The sequence below is a fragment of the Eptesicus fuscus genome, chromosome 13 (assembly GCF_027574615.1).
Source record: "Eptesicus fuscus isolate TK198812 chromosome 13, DD_ASM_mEF_20220401, whole genome shotgun sequence".
In the NCBI taxonomy this organism is placed as follows: Eukaryota; Metazoa; Chordata; class Mammalia; order Chiroptera; family Vespertilionidae; genus Eptesicus; species Eptesicus fuscus.
The window spans coordinates 49,288,925-49,301,875 of NC_072485.1; the positions used below are offsets into that span (position 1 = coordinate 49,288,925).

At 33.8% G+C, this 12,951-nt stretch overlaps 1 protein-coding gene across 5 annotated transcripts in view; it reads left to right on the forward strand.

The window, feature by feature from the left end:
• The window catches only part of USP47 (ubiquitin specific peptidase 47), a 104,708-nt gene that overhangs the window by 47,174 nt on the left and 44,583 nt on the right, over positions 1–12,951 (forward strand). For all 5 annotated transcript variants that reach the window (XM_028159850.2, XM_054724756.1, XM_008151027.3 and 2 more), the window contains 3 exons: positions 3,546–3,691; positions 4,456–4,535; positions 7,132–7,281. In XM_028159850.2, the coding sequence (XP_028015651.2) occupies positions 3,546–3,691; positions 4,456–4,535; positions 7,132–7,281 (376 nt within the window). The remainder of the gene's footprint in view (positions 1–3,545; positions 3,692–4,455; positions 4,536–7,131; positions 7,282–12,951) is intronic.

Below are 12,951 nucleotides of genomic sequence, written 5' to 3' on the forward strand. Positions count from 1 at the left end.
TAAACTGATTTCTTTCCATTTTCATGTTACTTTTGAGTAACATCTTTTGAATTATTATAAATATGTATTTAAAGTATTTGGGGAACTTTTAATATTGTTCATATTGTTCAAACAACATTATAATACTGCTGCATTCATGTGTAAGCTCAATTTACTTATAAAAGTTGACATTTTTTTTTTCATTCAGCAAGTATTTGTTACCCAGTAGTGTCTATATGTTAGGCACTTGGTGCATAGAAATGGAGTTAGAAATAAGGTCTTTGTTCTTAAGTAAGTGACAGATCGCTTTACAAAAGCAACATGTGTATGTATGAAATAGTTTAAATAACATTTAAGAATAGCTAAATACCATGAGTGTTTAGTGAGCAGGGTGATTAAGGAAACTTGGAGAAGTGGCTTAGTTTAGAAAGTGTAATTTGGTGTCATGAAGGTAGGTATGGTTTAACCAGGTTGGGAAGATAGAAATAGCATTACAGATGGGGGGACTTTCGAGAGTAAAAATGAGTAATAATAAGTGCTCTGAATGTTAGTTATTATTAGTTTGCATCAGACACTATGCTGGGCACTTTATATATAGATTAATTTAATTCTTATGGTAACTGTATGAATTACACAATGTTATTATCTACATTTTACAAAGGAGGTAACTGAAGGCACAGAGAGGTTAAGTACTTTGCCAGAGGCCATAATGCTAGAAGTACACACCCAGTAGATATCAGAATCCCTTCCCTATTCTGCCTGTACTGTAGCTGATGCTAGTAAGTATAATATGCCCTAGAGGTCTCCTAGAGGTAGCATAATTGGAGTTTTGTCAGAGTATTAAAAGTTGTGGTTAAAATATGGAGTCCAGCCTGCCATTCAAACTAGAACATATTAAACAGTCTATGGTGATGTGCCTGCTTTGGCAAGTAGTGCATAGAATGGGGATTCCAGGAGATTAACCATGACTCTTAATCCCTGAATGTGGTCTGTAAATATATAGCATGGTGGTGAAGACTAAGAGCATAGCCAGGTCTACTCATTCAACAAATACATATTGAGTACATACTGTGTATTAAGCACTGAAATGACAGTGGTGAATAAGACAAAGTCCCTCCCTTCAAGCTTCCATAAGTCAGCTTATATAAATGAGTTCTTTTGCATAGTCATATATGCCATGAAGAAAATAAAGCAGGACTATGTGGAAAGAGTAACTGTCAGGAGGTGGGGTAGTCAGGGAATACTAAGGAGCTACCATGTGACTAGACTTCACAGGAGCCAGTCCAAGTGAAGATCTGGGAGAAGAGCATTCAAGACAGAACTGCAAGTGCAAAGGCCTTTTAGAAACACAAATCCATTGTGACTGGAACCCAGTGGTGAGGAGAGGCAGTGAAACATAAGGTTAAAGAGGAAGGCCAAATGCCATGGGGATTGTGAGAATAGAGTGATGTTTATTGCCAGTTGGGAAACAACGCCTGAGACCTGATGATGTTTGATAATATAGAACCAGAGAAAGGATGGCTCTAAAAAGGCTGGACCTTGCTGCATTATAGTCAGGGTAGCACTAGCCTGAACGGATAGGGTTCTGTTTCTTTATTTTCCTCACTTGTTATGTGATAGCCAACGGAGACTTTACCACTTTAGATGTTGAGGCATATAAGTGATGCATTAAATACATTGTTTTAGGAAAGCTTATATATTGCAGCATGCAGAATTGATTTGAAAGGTAGGGAACCCTGAAGGACTCTGTTATTAAACCAGACATGGATATAGGAGGGTCAAAATGAAGTTGGTGGCAGTGGGTATTTCAGATTGAAAACTGATATGATTTAATCACAAATTTTATTTAGGAGTAAAGAAAAAGGAAGAATCAAATATGGCACCAAAGTTTCTAATTTAGGTGACTGGAATAACAATAAGTACCAATAAGATAAAAAAACTTTTTAAGGCTCAACCAGGGTGGCTCAGTAGTTGAGTGTTGACCCATGAACCAAGAGATCACTGGTTGGATTCCCAGTCAGGGCATTTGCCTGGGTTTTGGGCTCAATCCCCAGTATGCAGGAAGCAGCAGATTGATATTTCTCATCAATGTTTCTATCTCTCCCTCTCCCTTTCTCTCTCTCTCTCAAATCAGTAAAAACATATTAAAAAAAACAAAAAAACGAACACCTTTTTAAGGTGTTTATACCAGGCATAAAGGACAGGTGAGAATTCTGTTGTATATTATAATAATTCCTCCCACTTAGTGAATTTCCCTAGCAAGAAATTTAAGCATTCTTTATTTTGACTTTAGGGGTTTGTTTGTTTGTTTTTTACAGCTACTGGGGGAATTTTAGATCCCATTGTCAAGTATAAATCCCTTCTATTGGGAAAATAAGAATAAAAGAAGGCTAGGGTTTGAATATACAAAAGTGGATAATGACTAGAGGTGTTTGCAAGGAAACTTTGAGAAGAAAAAAGTTAAATGTATTCCACTGACACCTGCAAAACAGAAGGGAGCTTCGGTGTGTAAAAAAAGGAACAGGATTCATAACTGCAATTTCTTAGCCCTAAATAAGCAAAGTATTGAATACTTTAACAGAAGGACATACCAAAAGAAGAAAAAAAGATTTTTAGTATATATATAACTTGCATTACAGGAAAGTTAATGTTGCAGCCTCCTTTGAATCAAGAAAGTTCTATCGAGGAAGTGGAAAGTAATAATATTATTGCCAGCTTAAGAGAAAGAGAATCATTAATTATATCCTTATTTAATTTTGTCTTTGGCATTTTATTTTATTGTATATAAGTTATTTTAAGGATTTTTGTGGCTACATTACAAACTTTAATCCCACCAAATCTTATTTTTTTCAATGAGCTCTTAAGTTCTTTGATTAGGAATTTGCTTTTTATTGAGACAGTCCTTGTAGTTAGGGCTAGAGTAATGTTTATCATAAGTATATTGAGGATGAATATTGAATCTGGATTACTTTATTTACTTATCCGAATTTTAAAAAATTTTATTAAGGAAAATTTCAAACATTAAAAAATAGTGAAATGTTATTATGAATATATCTGTACCTATCATCAGCTTTCACCTAAATTATAAAAATCTATTCAGATTGATTGATAAGTCCCTTAATCTATTTAATCTGTTTTTAGTCCCTTTCTATCTTTTTTCCCCCTTGAAATTTATTTCTTGAAAATATATTTTCATTTGTCCTGTAATTTCAACAGTTTGGATTTTGATGTTTGAATTCCATAGTGTCATTTAATAATTGTTCTATCCCCCTGTATTTTTTGTGAATAATTAGAACAAGAGTCTTGATCAAATTTAAGTTTGACAATTACTTTTAAATGTGCTTTGTCTTTCATTTATGTTGCTTTCTAATGTCTTTTCTTACTAATGTCTAAATTTCCTCTGAATTTATGAATTCTAGAAAGACTAGTGTTTCATTAGATATTACTAGCTTCAGTTAATATCCATGGTCTATATAGGCTCTTACATTACTATGATGTTAATATTAATTATGCTTTAAGGAATAAAAATATTTTATAAATAATTTTTAATCATTTCCTTTCAATAGGTGGGAGTTTGAAGAATCTGAAGAAGATCCAGTGACCAGTATTCCATACCAACTACAAAGGCTTTTTGTTTTGTTACAAACAAGCAAAAAGAGAGCAATTGAAACCACAGATGTTACAAGGAGCTTTGGATGGGATAGTAGTGAGGGTACTAATTCTTTTGTAATGATAAATGTTTTTAATATTCAAAGGAATTTTGGCAGACAGTATTATAAACAAATAGCAAAATAACACAAATTAAGAACTTAATTAACTTTACCTTAAACATTTTCACTCTTTGCTGGTATTTAAAAATAACTTATTTTTAAAATTTTATATATATATATATTTTTTTAATCCTCCAGGAGTGAGAATATTTTTTTCATTGATTTTTAGATTAGAGGGGAGGAGGTGGGTGGGGGGGAGAAACTTCCATGTGAAAGAGACATCGATTGGTTGCCTCCTGCTCATGCCCTGATGAGATCAGGAGATTGAATCTGCAAACGAGGTACTTGCCTGTGACTGGAAATTGAAACCTTGACCCTTTGGTCCTCGGACCAACGCTCTTAACTAAGCAAGACAGGCCAGAGCTAAATGTTTTATTAATTAAAAATTTCCTCTAAAATACACTTCGTTATACTCTATTTATGTGTACTTAAACTAAAAAATTTAAATTTGTCATCTTAGATTTTTCTTAACTCTATAGTGAAAAAAAGAATAATAGCAAATATTACACATAGCACCATAAAGCATATGTTATCTGTAAATGTTGAGATCTCTTCATTCTTTCCTGTAATTGCTTTTTTATGACTGTAATGTGTATTTTTTAGCAGTTTGTGTAGACTTTTCCATGAAATTTGTCTTTAAACAACAAATTAGCATTTTATTACACTAAATGTATTGCTATTTTCATTAAATTTTGTCTTAAAATAGCTTGGCAGCAGCATGATGTACAAGAACTGTGCAGAGTCATGTTTGATGCTTTGGAACAGAAATGGAAACAAACAGAACAGGTAATTCATCTCTCTCAAGTTGAGGGGAGTGTTTTCTAATAAATCATTCATTACCCTAAAGGGACTTTTATTCCTTTGAAATGTTTTGACGTGTTCATAGTTCAATTGTGAAAATACTAAATGGGGAATTAAAAATACTAGGTTCTCAGTTAATGGCCAACTGAGAACCTAATAAAAAAATAATAAAAATTATCATTAAACCACTGTAGATCTCAGTTTCCTCATCTTTATAATAATGAAGTTGGGCTCTATTATCTAGTAGAAGGTTTCTTTTTAGCTAAAAACTACATAATTCTTATGTATGTGTGTGTGTGTGTGTGTATGCATACATACATATATACATGTGGTATGCATGATTTAAGGAGATGATTTTTGAACAGTATTTTCAGATATTTATTAAGTAAAATATATGTCTGTATTCTGTAGCACATTACAAAGTACATTCATCAAGCATTACCTTAGTTTTGACCATAGTCATATGCTATTCACATTTAGGATCCATGTTATTCTGACCCTATTTTTCTTATCTACCGGAAGGAGGAATGGGTTAGAAGAATGAAAAAACCTTAGATATGTCATTGGGGTGTGGAGTAAGGCTGAACTGGATGACACTGAGGATTCAGCACAGAGGATTTATACTGGGTGCAGTGATAGAGGATCATAGAGATAAAACAAGGGGACTCGGTGGAGAATCTGGACAGCAGCCTGGAGGGTCTGTTTTCTCATTGAAACTATTATGGTGGCTTGGGCCAGAGGTTTTAACATGTAAAATGCCCAGTCAGTCACCGGTGACTGACACTATACTTTCCGTCCGGAAGACAAAACAGGCTGGGTGCTTAATGTGTTAAACTAGATTGTGACCCCTTCATGGTTTATGAAATCAGTTTAGTGAATATACACCAGCACTTAAAAAAAAAAAAAAAAGAAAGAAAGAAAGAGAATGAAAAAGAGAGCATCACATAAGTAAGGGTAAGTATTATTGTTATGTAACTTTTGTTACAGTTATATGTACTGGGTTGCAATTAAAATTACTTTCTGTGGGTTGCTATTGAAACTGTTTGAAAAACACTGGATTGAACCAGTACAAAATTATAGAGAAGACAAAATCAAATGTGACTGGGACAGGAGAATAAAGAAGTCTTCATTAAATATTAGAGTAGACAATGATGGTGGATCCTAGTTTGAAAGCTTATTAAGTCCTAGATATTAGAAGAGATTTAAATTTATGAGAGGTAAACTATAATGTACTTTTTTCTTAAGGGATTTGAAAACATGTTAAGTTTATTTAGTTATCTAGTTTCTCTAAACAGTCCTGTGGAATTGTATTTTAGTAATTTATATAGATGGTATTAGTGGCCTGTTTTTTCTTCATAAGTCTGAAGTTTTCTTATTATTACATCCCTCTATGAGTTAACACTTTTATTAAAAGCAGCTGGGGTATTCCTGCTGCGTTCCAAAGTTTGGGTACAAGAATCTTGAGGCAAGACATTCACATGGAGGGAGGTTCCTTACTTAGGGAGTTATGTGCCTTTTTTGGGCCAGGTAAGAGATCCATTATTTTAGGTGAGGATATTTTAAGGGAGATTTTTAAAAAATTTCTGTACATTAAAAATAAATTATAACCTTCTTAAAAAATAGTTTTGTATGTTACTGAAAACTAAAAAGTTTTATTTGTCCTAGCAGATATGATTTTAAAAATATGAATATATTGTGAGAGTGGTCATATGCATATGTAAAGCTATAAAAACAGCCAGTTATTTAACTGTGTAATTACCAATGTACCTAAAGTGATAGATTAGGAAGTATTTTCAGCCTAATGAAAAGATATGACACTTAATAGTATAATAAATTGGTAACTGATTTCAACAGAACATTGTTTAATGATGGGGTTTTTAACTACATACATACATATATATGTATGTATGGCTAATACGCAAAGTGTCCCCTCAGGACTTCGACTGGGAAACTGGGAGTTTGATCGCTTGCTGACCACCAGGGGATGGCACAGAACGAAGGAAGGCCCCGGCCAGCAGCCAGAAGGCCCCGATCAGCCCTGATTGCCAGCCAGGCCTAGAGACCCTACTCATGCACGAATTTCGTGCACCGGGCCTCTAGTATATGATAATTGAAATACCGTACTTTCCGGCATACAAGATGACTGGGCGTATAAGATTTTCCTGGGTTAAAAAGTCATTTTATATGCCGGAAAATACGGTATATTGGACTATATTGATGGGATTAGATATAATGGATTAGATATATTGGACTACCATATTTTCCGGCGTATAAATCGACTTTTTAACCCAGGAAAATCTTATACGCCCAGTCGTCTTATATGCTGGAAAATACAGTAGGTAATTTTTGTACATTGATTTTTAAATTAGTGTTAATCTAATTTTGATTTTCAGTTGATTTTTATCAAGCCTTGACTTTTTTCAATAGAATTTTAGACAAACCTTAAATTAAAGCTTTCTGAAACTTCAGTAAAAATGAATATCCTTTTGAAATTCATATTTAAAAGCATGAATTGTGTTTTCACATTTAAAAAAATTTATTTTTAAGGAACACTTTAAAATGTAAATGTTCTTATTTTTAGGCTGATCTTATAAATGAACTATATCAAGGCAAGCTGAAGGACTACGTGAGATGCCTGGAATGTGGTTATGAGGGCTGGAGAATCGACACATATCTTGATATTCCATTGGTCATCCGACCTTATGGGTCCAGCCAAGCATTTGCTAGTGTGGTGTGTACCTTTCCGCTGACTGCTTGTGTATCATACACAGAATACATAATAGCACAGTGGTATAATCTTTCATAAGGTAAGTATCATCCTAGATACACCTTCTTGGGTTGTTAGTCATTCCTGCATTTAAGCTAGCAAGATCTAGAAGATTTTTGACCCTTCAGTGAGTCCTAATAGTGCATGTATACATGTATACGAGGGAAAGTAAATGCATATGTACTGCCTCATGGCTCAGTGTTTTATTCTTTCTGATAGTTGACTAGATTATTTCACTTATTTTTTTTTTACCTCTAAACAATCTGTTCCATAAATGCTATTTTGTGACCTTTTGTTGCATAGAGAAGTACATTTTGTTTTGGGGACATTTTGCTCCCTATACTTTTAAAATTGGAAAAATAACCTTTGGTTTAATGATAAGCAGAGGCCACATTTTTAAAGGAGCATTCCTATGCTGAAATTTATTTAAATCTATGCATTTAAGAAGCACAGATAATTTGAAGAATCAGAACTATATATGGTTAGTTTATTTATATATTGAGTATGTAAGTGGGAGATTAAGATTTCCTAGTCTTCCTGTTAACCATTTCTTAATTGCTTTTTGTTATTATTAATTGCATTTTATCCTTATGTGTGTTTACTTATGTGAAAGGAGAGTCACAGAAGGAGTTATATTTATACTTAAAATGAGAGAATTCTGAAACATTTATTTAGAACCTATTATGAGCCAGGAGAAACTTTCAGAGCTAACTAACACATCTAAAAAAAAGTAGAATTTCGTCATGATGTTGTTTGGGCTTTATTTATGCTAATAAACTGATAGTGGCCCGTAGCTAAAATCAGTGTTTTTAAAGCTAGTTCATACTTTATCTAAAATAGTGCTACATGTGTGGTTTAGTCCTCTGGTCTCTAGGACAATTGATTCCCTTTGCTTTTTTCTTCTACTTTTATATGGCTATCAGAAAATGATCAGCAAGAAGTTAGGGAATCTATTGGTGGAATCCAAGGTAAAAAACCTTTCCTAGATAGTGGCAGATCAGGTCTCCTTTCTTTCCTTCACTCTTTTTTAGTTTACTTCCTGAGTAGATTTGAAAAATTTTGTGCCCTTTTAAACTGCCATTTTAGGTATGTGAGATTGGTTGTGGTTTGAGTTACTAGTTTTGTTTTTCATTTTTATTTTACTTTATTTTGGCAGTTTAAGTTAGAAGTGACATACTAAAGAACCATTGGAAATTAGTTAGCGCTTGTCTTTCAATGGTTTATTTTCCTAACTCATTTTTAAATATTGGCATTTCTTGAGCAAAATATACTAGGGAAATACTTGATAGGCTTAAGTGATATAGAATATTTTTTTCTAATTTGTTAAAAGTATTTTTTAAAGGATTTTTCATATATACATTTAGTTTAGTTTTTTGATATATTCATTGAATGTTGAGGAAGCTAGTTTTATTTGTCTTTTGCAGTGTTGTATTTGAGTAGTCAGCAAATATAATTGCTTAGCTAATTTTTTTGCCATTATCTATTTACCTACTGAATTGCCACCACTCTCTTAAGTACGTTATAGACACAGCAGAGGAGCTATTTGGAGAATATTTTTGAAGGAGTGTAAAAAGTCACATTTCTAAGTGGAATTCTCCAAAGGTAGTATCCTCCCTTAAAACACAGATGGTGGTGGTGGTGATTCAGTGGGAACTGAAAGCTACAGCTATGAGGCAGTATGTGAGCAGGTTTATAACACACATGCGCTAATAGGGCTTGCGGAAGGTAACTTAAAACTTCCTAGACTTTGCTGGAATCTCTTGAGGGAAATAACAGCAGGTGAAACTACCCAAGATAGGGGTTCTAAGGAGGATACTACCTTCAGAGAACTTTAGTTAGAGGTAAGTGACTTCCCATTATTTTCTGAATTCAAAACTTACAATCTATACTTCTTAATCCACAGAATCATCACACAGCATCTAAAATTAGTTTTATATCACTGTTTGCCATTGTGTATTTTTTTAACTTTATGTGTTTAAAAGGAATTATATAAATGTGGATTGTAAAAATCTAGTTAAAAGGAGAATTGTAAAATCTCATTAAGGCTATATATAATATTTGGCCTTAATTTGAATTGAACTTTTCTTAAATTTATTTTGCAACTTTTAATTTTGGATTCTGGTTTGTTTATTTGTTTTTTTGTCATATATATATATATATATATATATATACACATATATACACACACACACACACACACACACACACACATATAAGCACACATACATACATACATAGACACACACACAACATTGACAGTTATATGTTCTGTTTATGGTATGTTCTGTTCAGTGTACCACCATATCAGTGAGATTGAGTAACACCTAATGTTTAATTTCAGACAGTTATGTTTGAGGTTCTGTTAAAAGTTGAAGCTTTTTTACTTTTAGTCATCTAAAACTTCTAAAACATGGACTTGTTTTAACATCTCCATGTTTAAATAAATTAGAATAATGTTTAGAATTAAAATATGAATGAAATTAACATGTAGCTAATTTATCCTTATGACATCTATGATTAATTTTTATGGGAGTTTTCAGCATGATTGATAGACTTATATCTAATAAGTATGAGAAATTGCCTCCAATTAAAAAAAAAACTTCATCATAATATTTTTCTTGTTGAATTATATTTTAGTTATTATAACTAGGATACTTATTAAATTTCTGGTCTTCGTTTTACCCGGCCAAGTAGGTCATCTGTATTTAAGGGTTCTTGTGCCATTCTCTGTCTTTCAGATTGAATTTGTTCAACACTAGTCTCCCACCAGATTTAATAGATGTTTGGGAGATCTTTTTTTTTTTTTTTTTTAATATATTTTATTGATTTTTTACAGAGAGGAAGGGAGGGGGATAGAGAGCTAGAAACATCGATGAGAGAGAAACATCGACCAGCTGCCTCCTGCACATCCCCTACCGGGAATGTGCCCGCAACCGATGTACATGCCCGTGACCGGAATCGAACCTGGGACCTTTCAGTCCGCAGACTGACGCTCTATCCACTGAGCCAAACCGGTTTTGGCATGTTTGGGAGATCTTTGATTAAATTTGGGAAACTCGGTAATCCTTTGTGTGAAGTTTATGGTACATATTTTTTTGAAAATGTCCCGAGGATTCCTATAATAGAGAAATTTGTTTAACTGTATTTAACCTAGCCTTGTGTTTCTCTGTGGGACATCTGTTAGTATTTCAAGGGATACTTAGATTCTGAGGAATAGATTTTGGGAAGCACTGCATTATATTAAGGTGCTATTTCTACTTTGTCACATTAACATTTATGTCCTTGGGATGTTGAGGGAGTATGAGAATGCTAAAATACATGTTTCAATTTCCTATTTTATACATTTTATTATTATTCCTAAAAAATTAACATTAGCTGAAACGTTGTTTGTATTATTATTTTTAAAAAATTTGTTCTTAATGATTTTTTAGGTAATTGGAGCCTTTTCTTTTTCACTGATTAGAGCTGTCTATATTAAAACCAGTCTTTCTGAATGTTATAATCAAAGAAATCTTGAATCTGCATATTGCCAGGCACATTTGAGAATGTATTATAAGGAGATAGTGTAGAATACATAATACATTATGATGATACATAAAAATTAGATACATAATTTTTATTGGTTAATTGTGAAAGCCTGTTTCACAAACTAAATAAAAATGATAGCACCTCATATGTTTGACATTAACAGGGGAGGTGCTTTTCATTTTTAACAGTAAAATTTTAGACACTATATTTTAAGGGTATCTTTTGTCATTTAACATATTTATTGAGTTGCCTACTCTGACAGGCACTGTTCTAGGTCATTTTCTATTAGGATACTTTTATTCTATTATTGGGTAAGTATATTTAAATATCTGTTTATTATAACAATATGTATTCAAAAGCCTGAAATGGGTTTAGCTGTATAGTTCCATATAGTGTCTTTGGGAAGATCAGATTATGTAAAAGAGGTTTTGTTTCATAAGTAAACATAGTTTAATGATTTTTAAAAATATATTTTTAATTGATTTCAGAATGGAATGGAGAGGGAGAGATAGAAACATCAATGATGAGAGAGAATCATTGATTGGCTGCCTCCTGTATGCCCCCCACTGGCGATCAAGCTCACAAGCTGGGCATGTGTTCTGGCTGGGTTCATAAGTTTATACTCAACCTCCGAGCCACATGACCGGGCTAATGATTATTTTTAAGTTTTGAATGAAAAATTGTTAAATTTGTAACTTTAAAATTGTTAAATTTATGAGTATTCATAAAATCACAAGCATTTCAAGTGTTTACATAAGTTTATATCATAAGACATACACCTTGATTTATCAGGTGATTTGGACATTGTTATATGGCTGGCTCAGTGGTCCAACTTTGTAAGCATTACATAGAGAAAAATCTCTTCCATAGACTACCCTCATTTTTCCAGGAATTTGTGTGGTTGGACTAGTGGGAACCAATTTAAAAAGTGGGGCTTCTGCTTTCAGGAAAATGGAGTAGATGTACAATTTCTTATTCCTTCCATTAAAACAACTGAAAATCTTGAACGTTATATACAAAACAAGCATTAAGAAGTCTCTGAAAGGTGGAGAAAAGGCATAAAGACCAGGTACCTCAGGACTCAAGGAATGACACGGGGTGAGTTCCTTGGGTTTTCTTTTTGCCTACTATATCCCAGACTTGAAGATGAAGAAGTTGGCAATCTGGAAACAACAGGCACAAACTAAAAAGCCTACTTGCTCTATCAAAAGGCCAGGAAAAGGACAGCCTAGTAAGGCACAAAACATTTATATAATAATGGCTCTGCTCTAGCCAAGCACCATGGAAAAACTTTGTCCCCCAACTCATGCCAGCCGAAGCTGGTATGGATCCTCAACTTCTACCCTCATAAAGTTATAACAAAGTTCTCCAACTCTGTACCAGGGTGACATCAGAGAAGACTGAGTAGCTAGCCAGAAGTTTCATCTGTGCTGAGCAGTAAGGAACCTTCCCACTGCCATTCTCCTGTTCCCCTGGTTCACTGTCACTAGAGACCACATGGAGAGCGTGCCTTTAACTCCTGTCTGACTGTAAGGAAGTGCTCCTTTCCCTCCCCACTGGATTGATACCTCATGGAGGAGAATCAGAACTTTTATCTCCATCTCCTCCCCGTAAGTAAGAAGCTTAGTCCCCTCACAGCCAAGGTGATACCAGCAAAGGCCTACTGAGCAGCCAGAATCAGTACCCTTGCCCTTTAGTAATGAGGCGCTCCTCTTCACCTCAGGTGTCAACAGAGGCCAAGTGGGAAACCTACACTTCTACTTCCACCTGGCAGTAATGAGACAGGGACCTTTTCCCCAGCTGGAGCAGTGTCAAAGGAATCAGCTAAGTCAGAAGATTTAAATGGGTCTAGGGCACCCAAAATGTTCAGGTTTCAAAAAACAAAAATCACTACATATTAAGAACCAGGAAAAATCTCTTTTTGAATAAAAGAAGAGACAATCAATAGACATAAACACCAAAATGACGGATGTTAGAATTATCTGACAAATATTTTAAAGCAACCATCATAGAAATACTTCAATGAGAGATTCCAAACCCACTTGAAACAAATGAGGAAATATTCTCAGGGAAGAAGTAGTGGATATAAAGAAAAATGAAATAGGA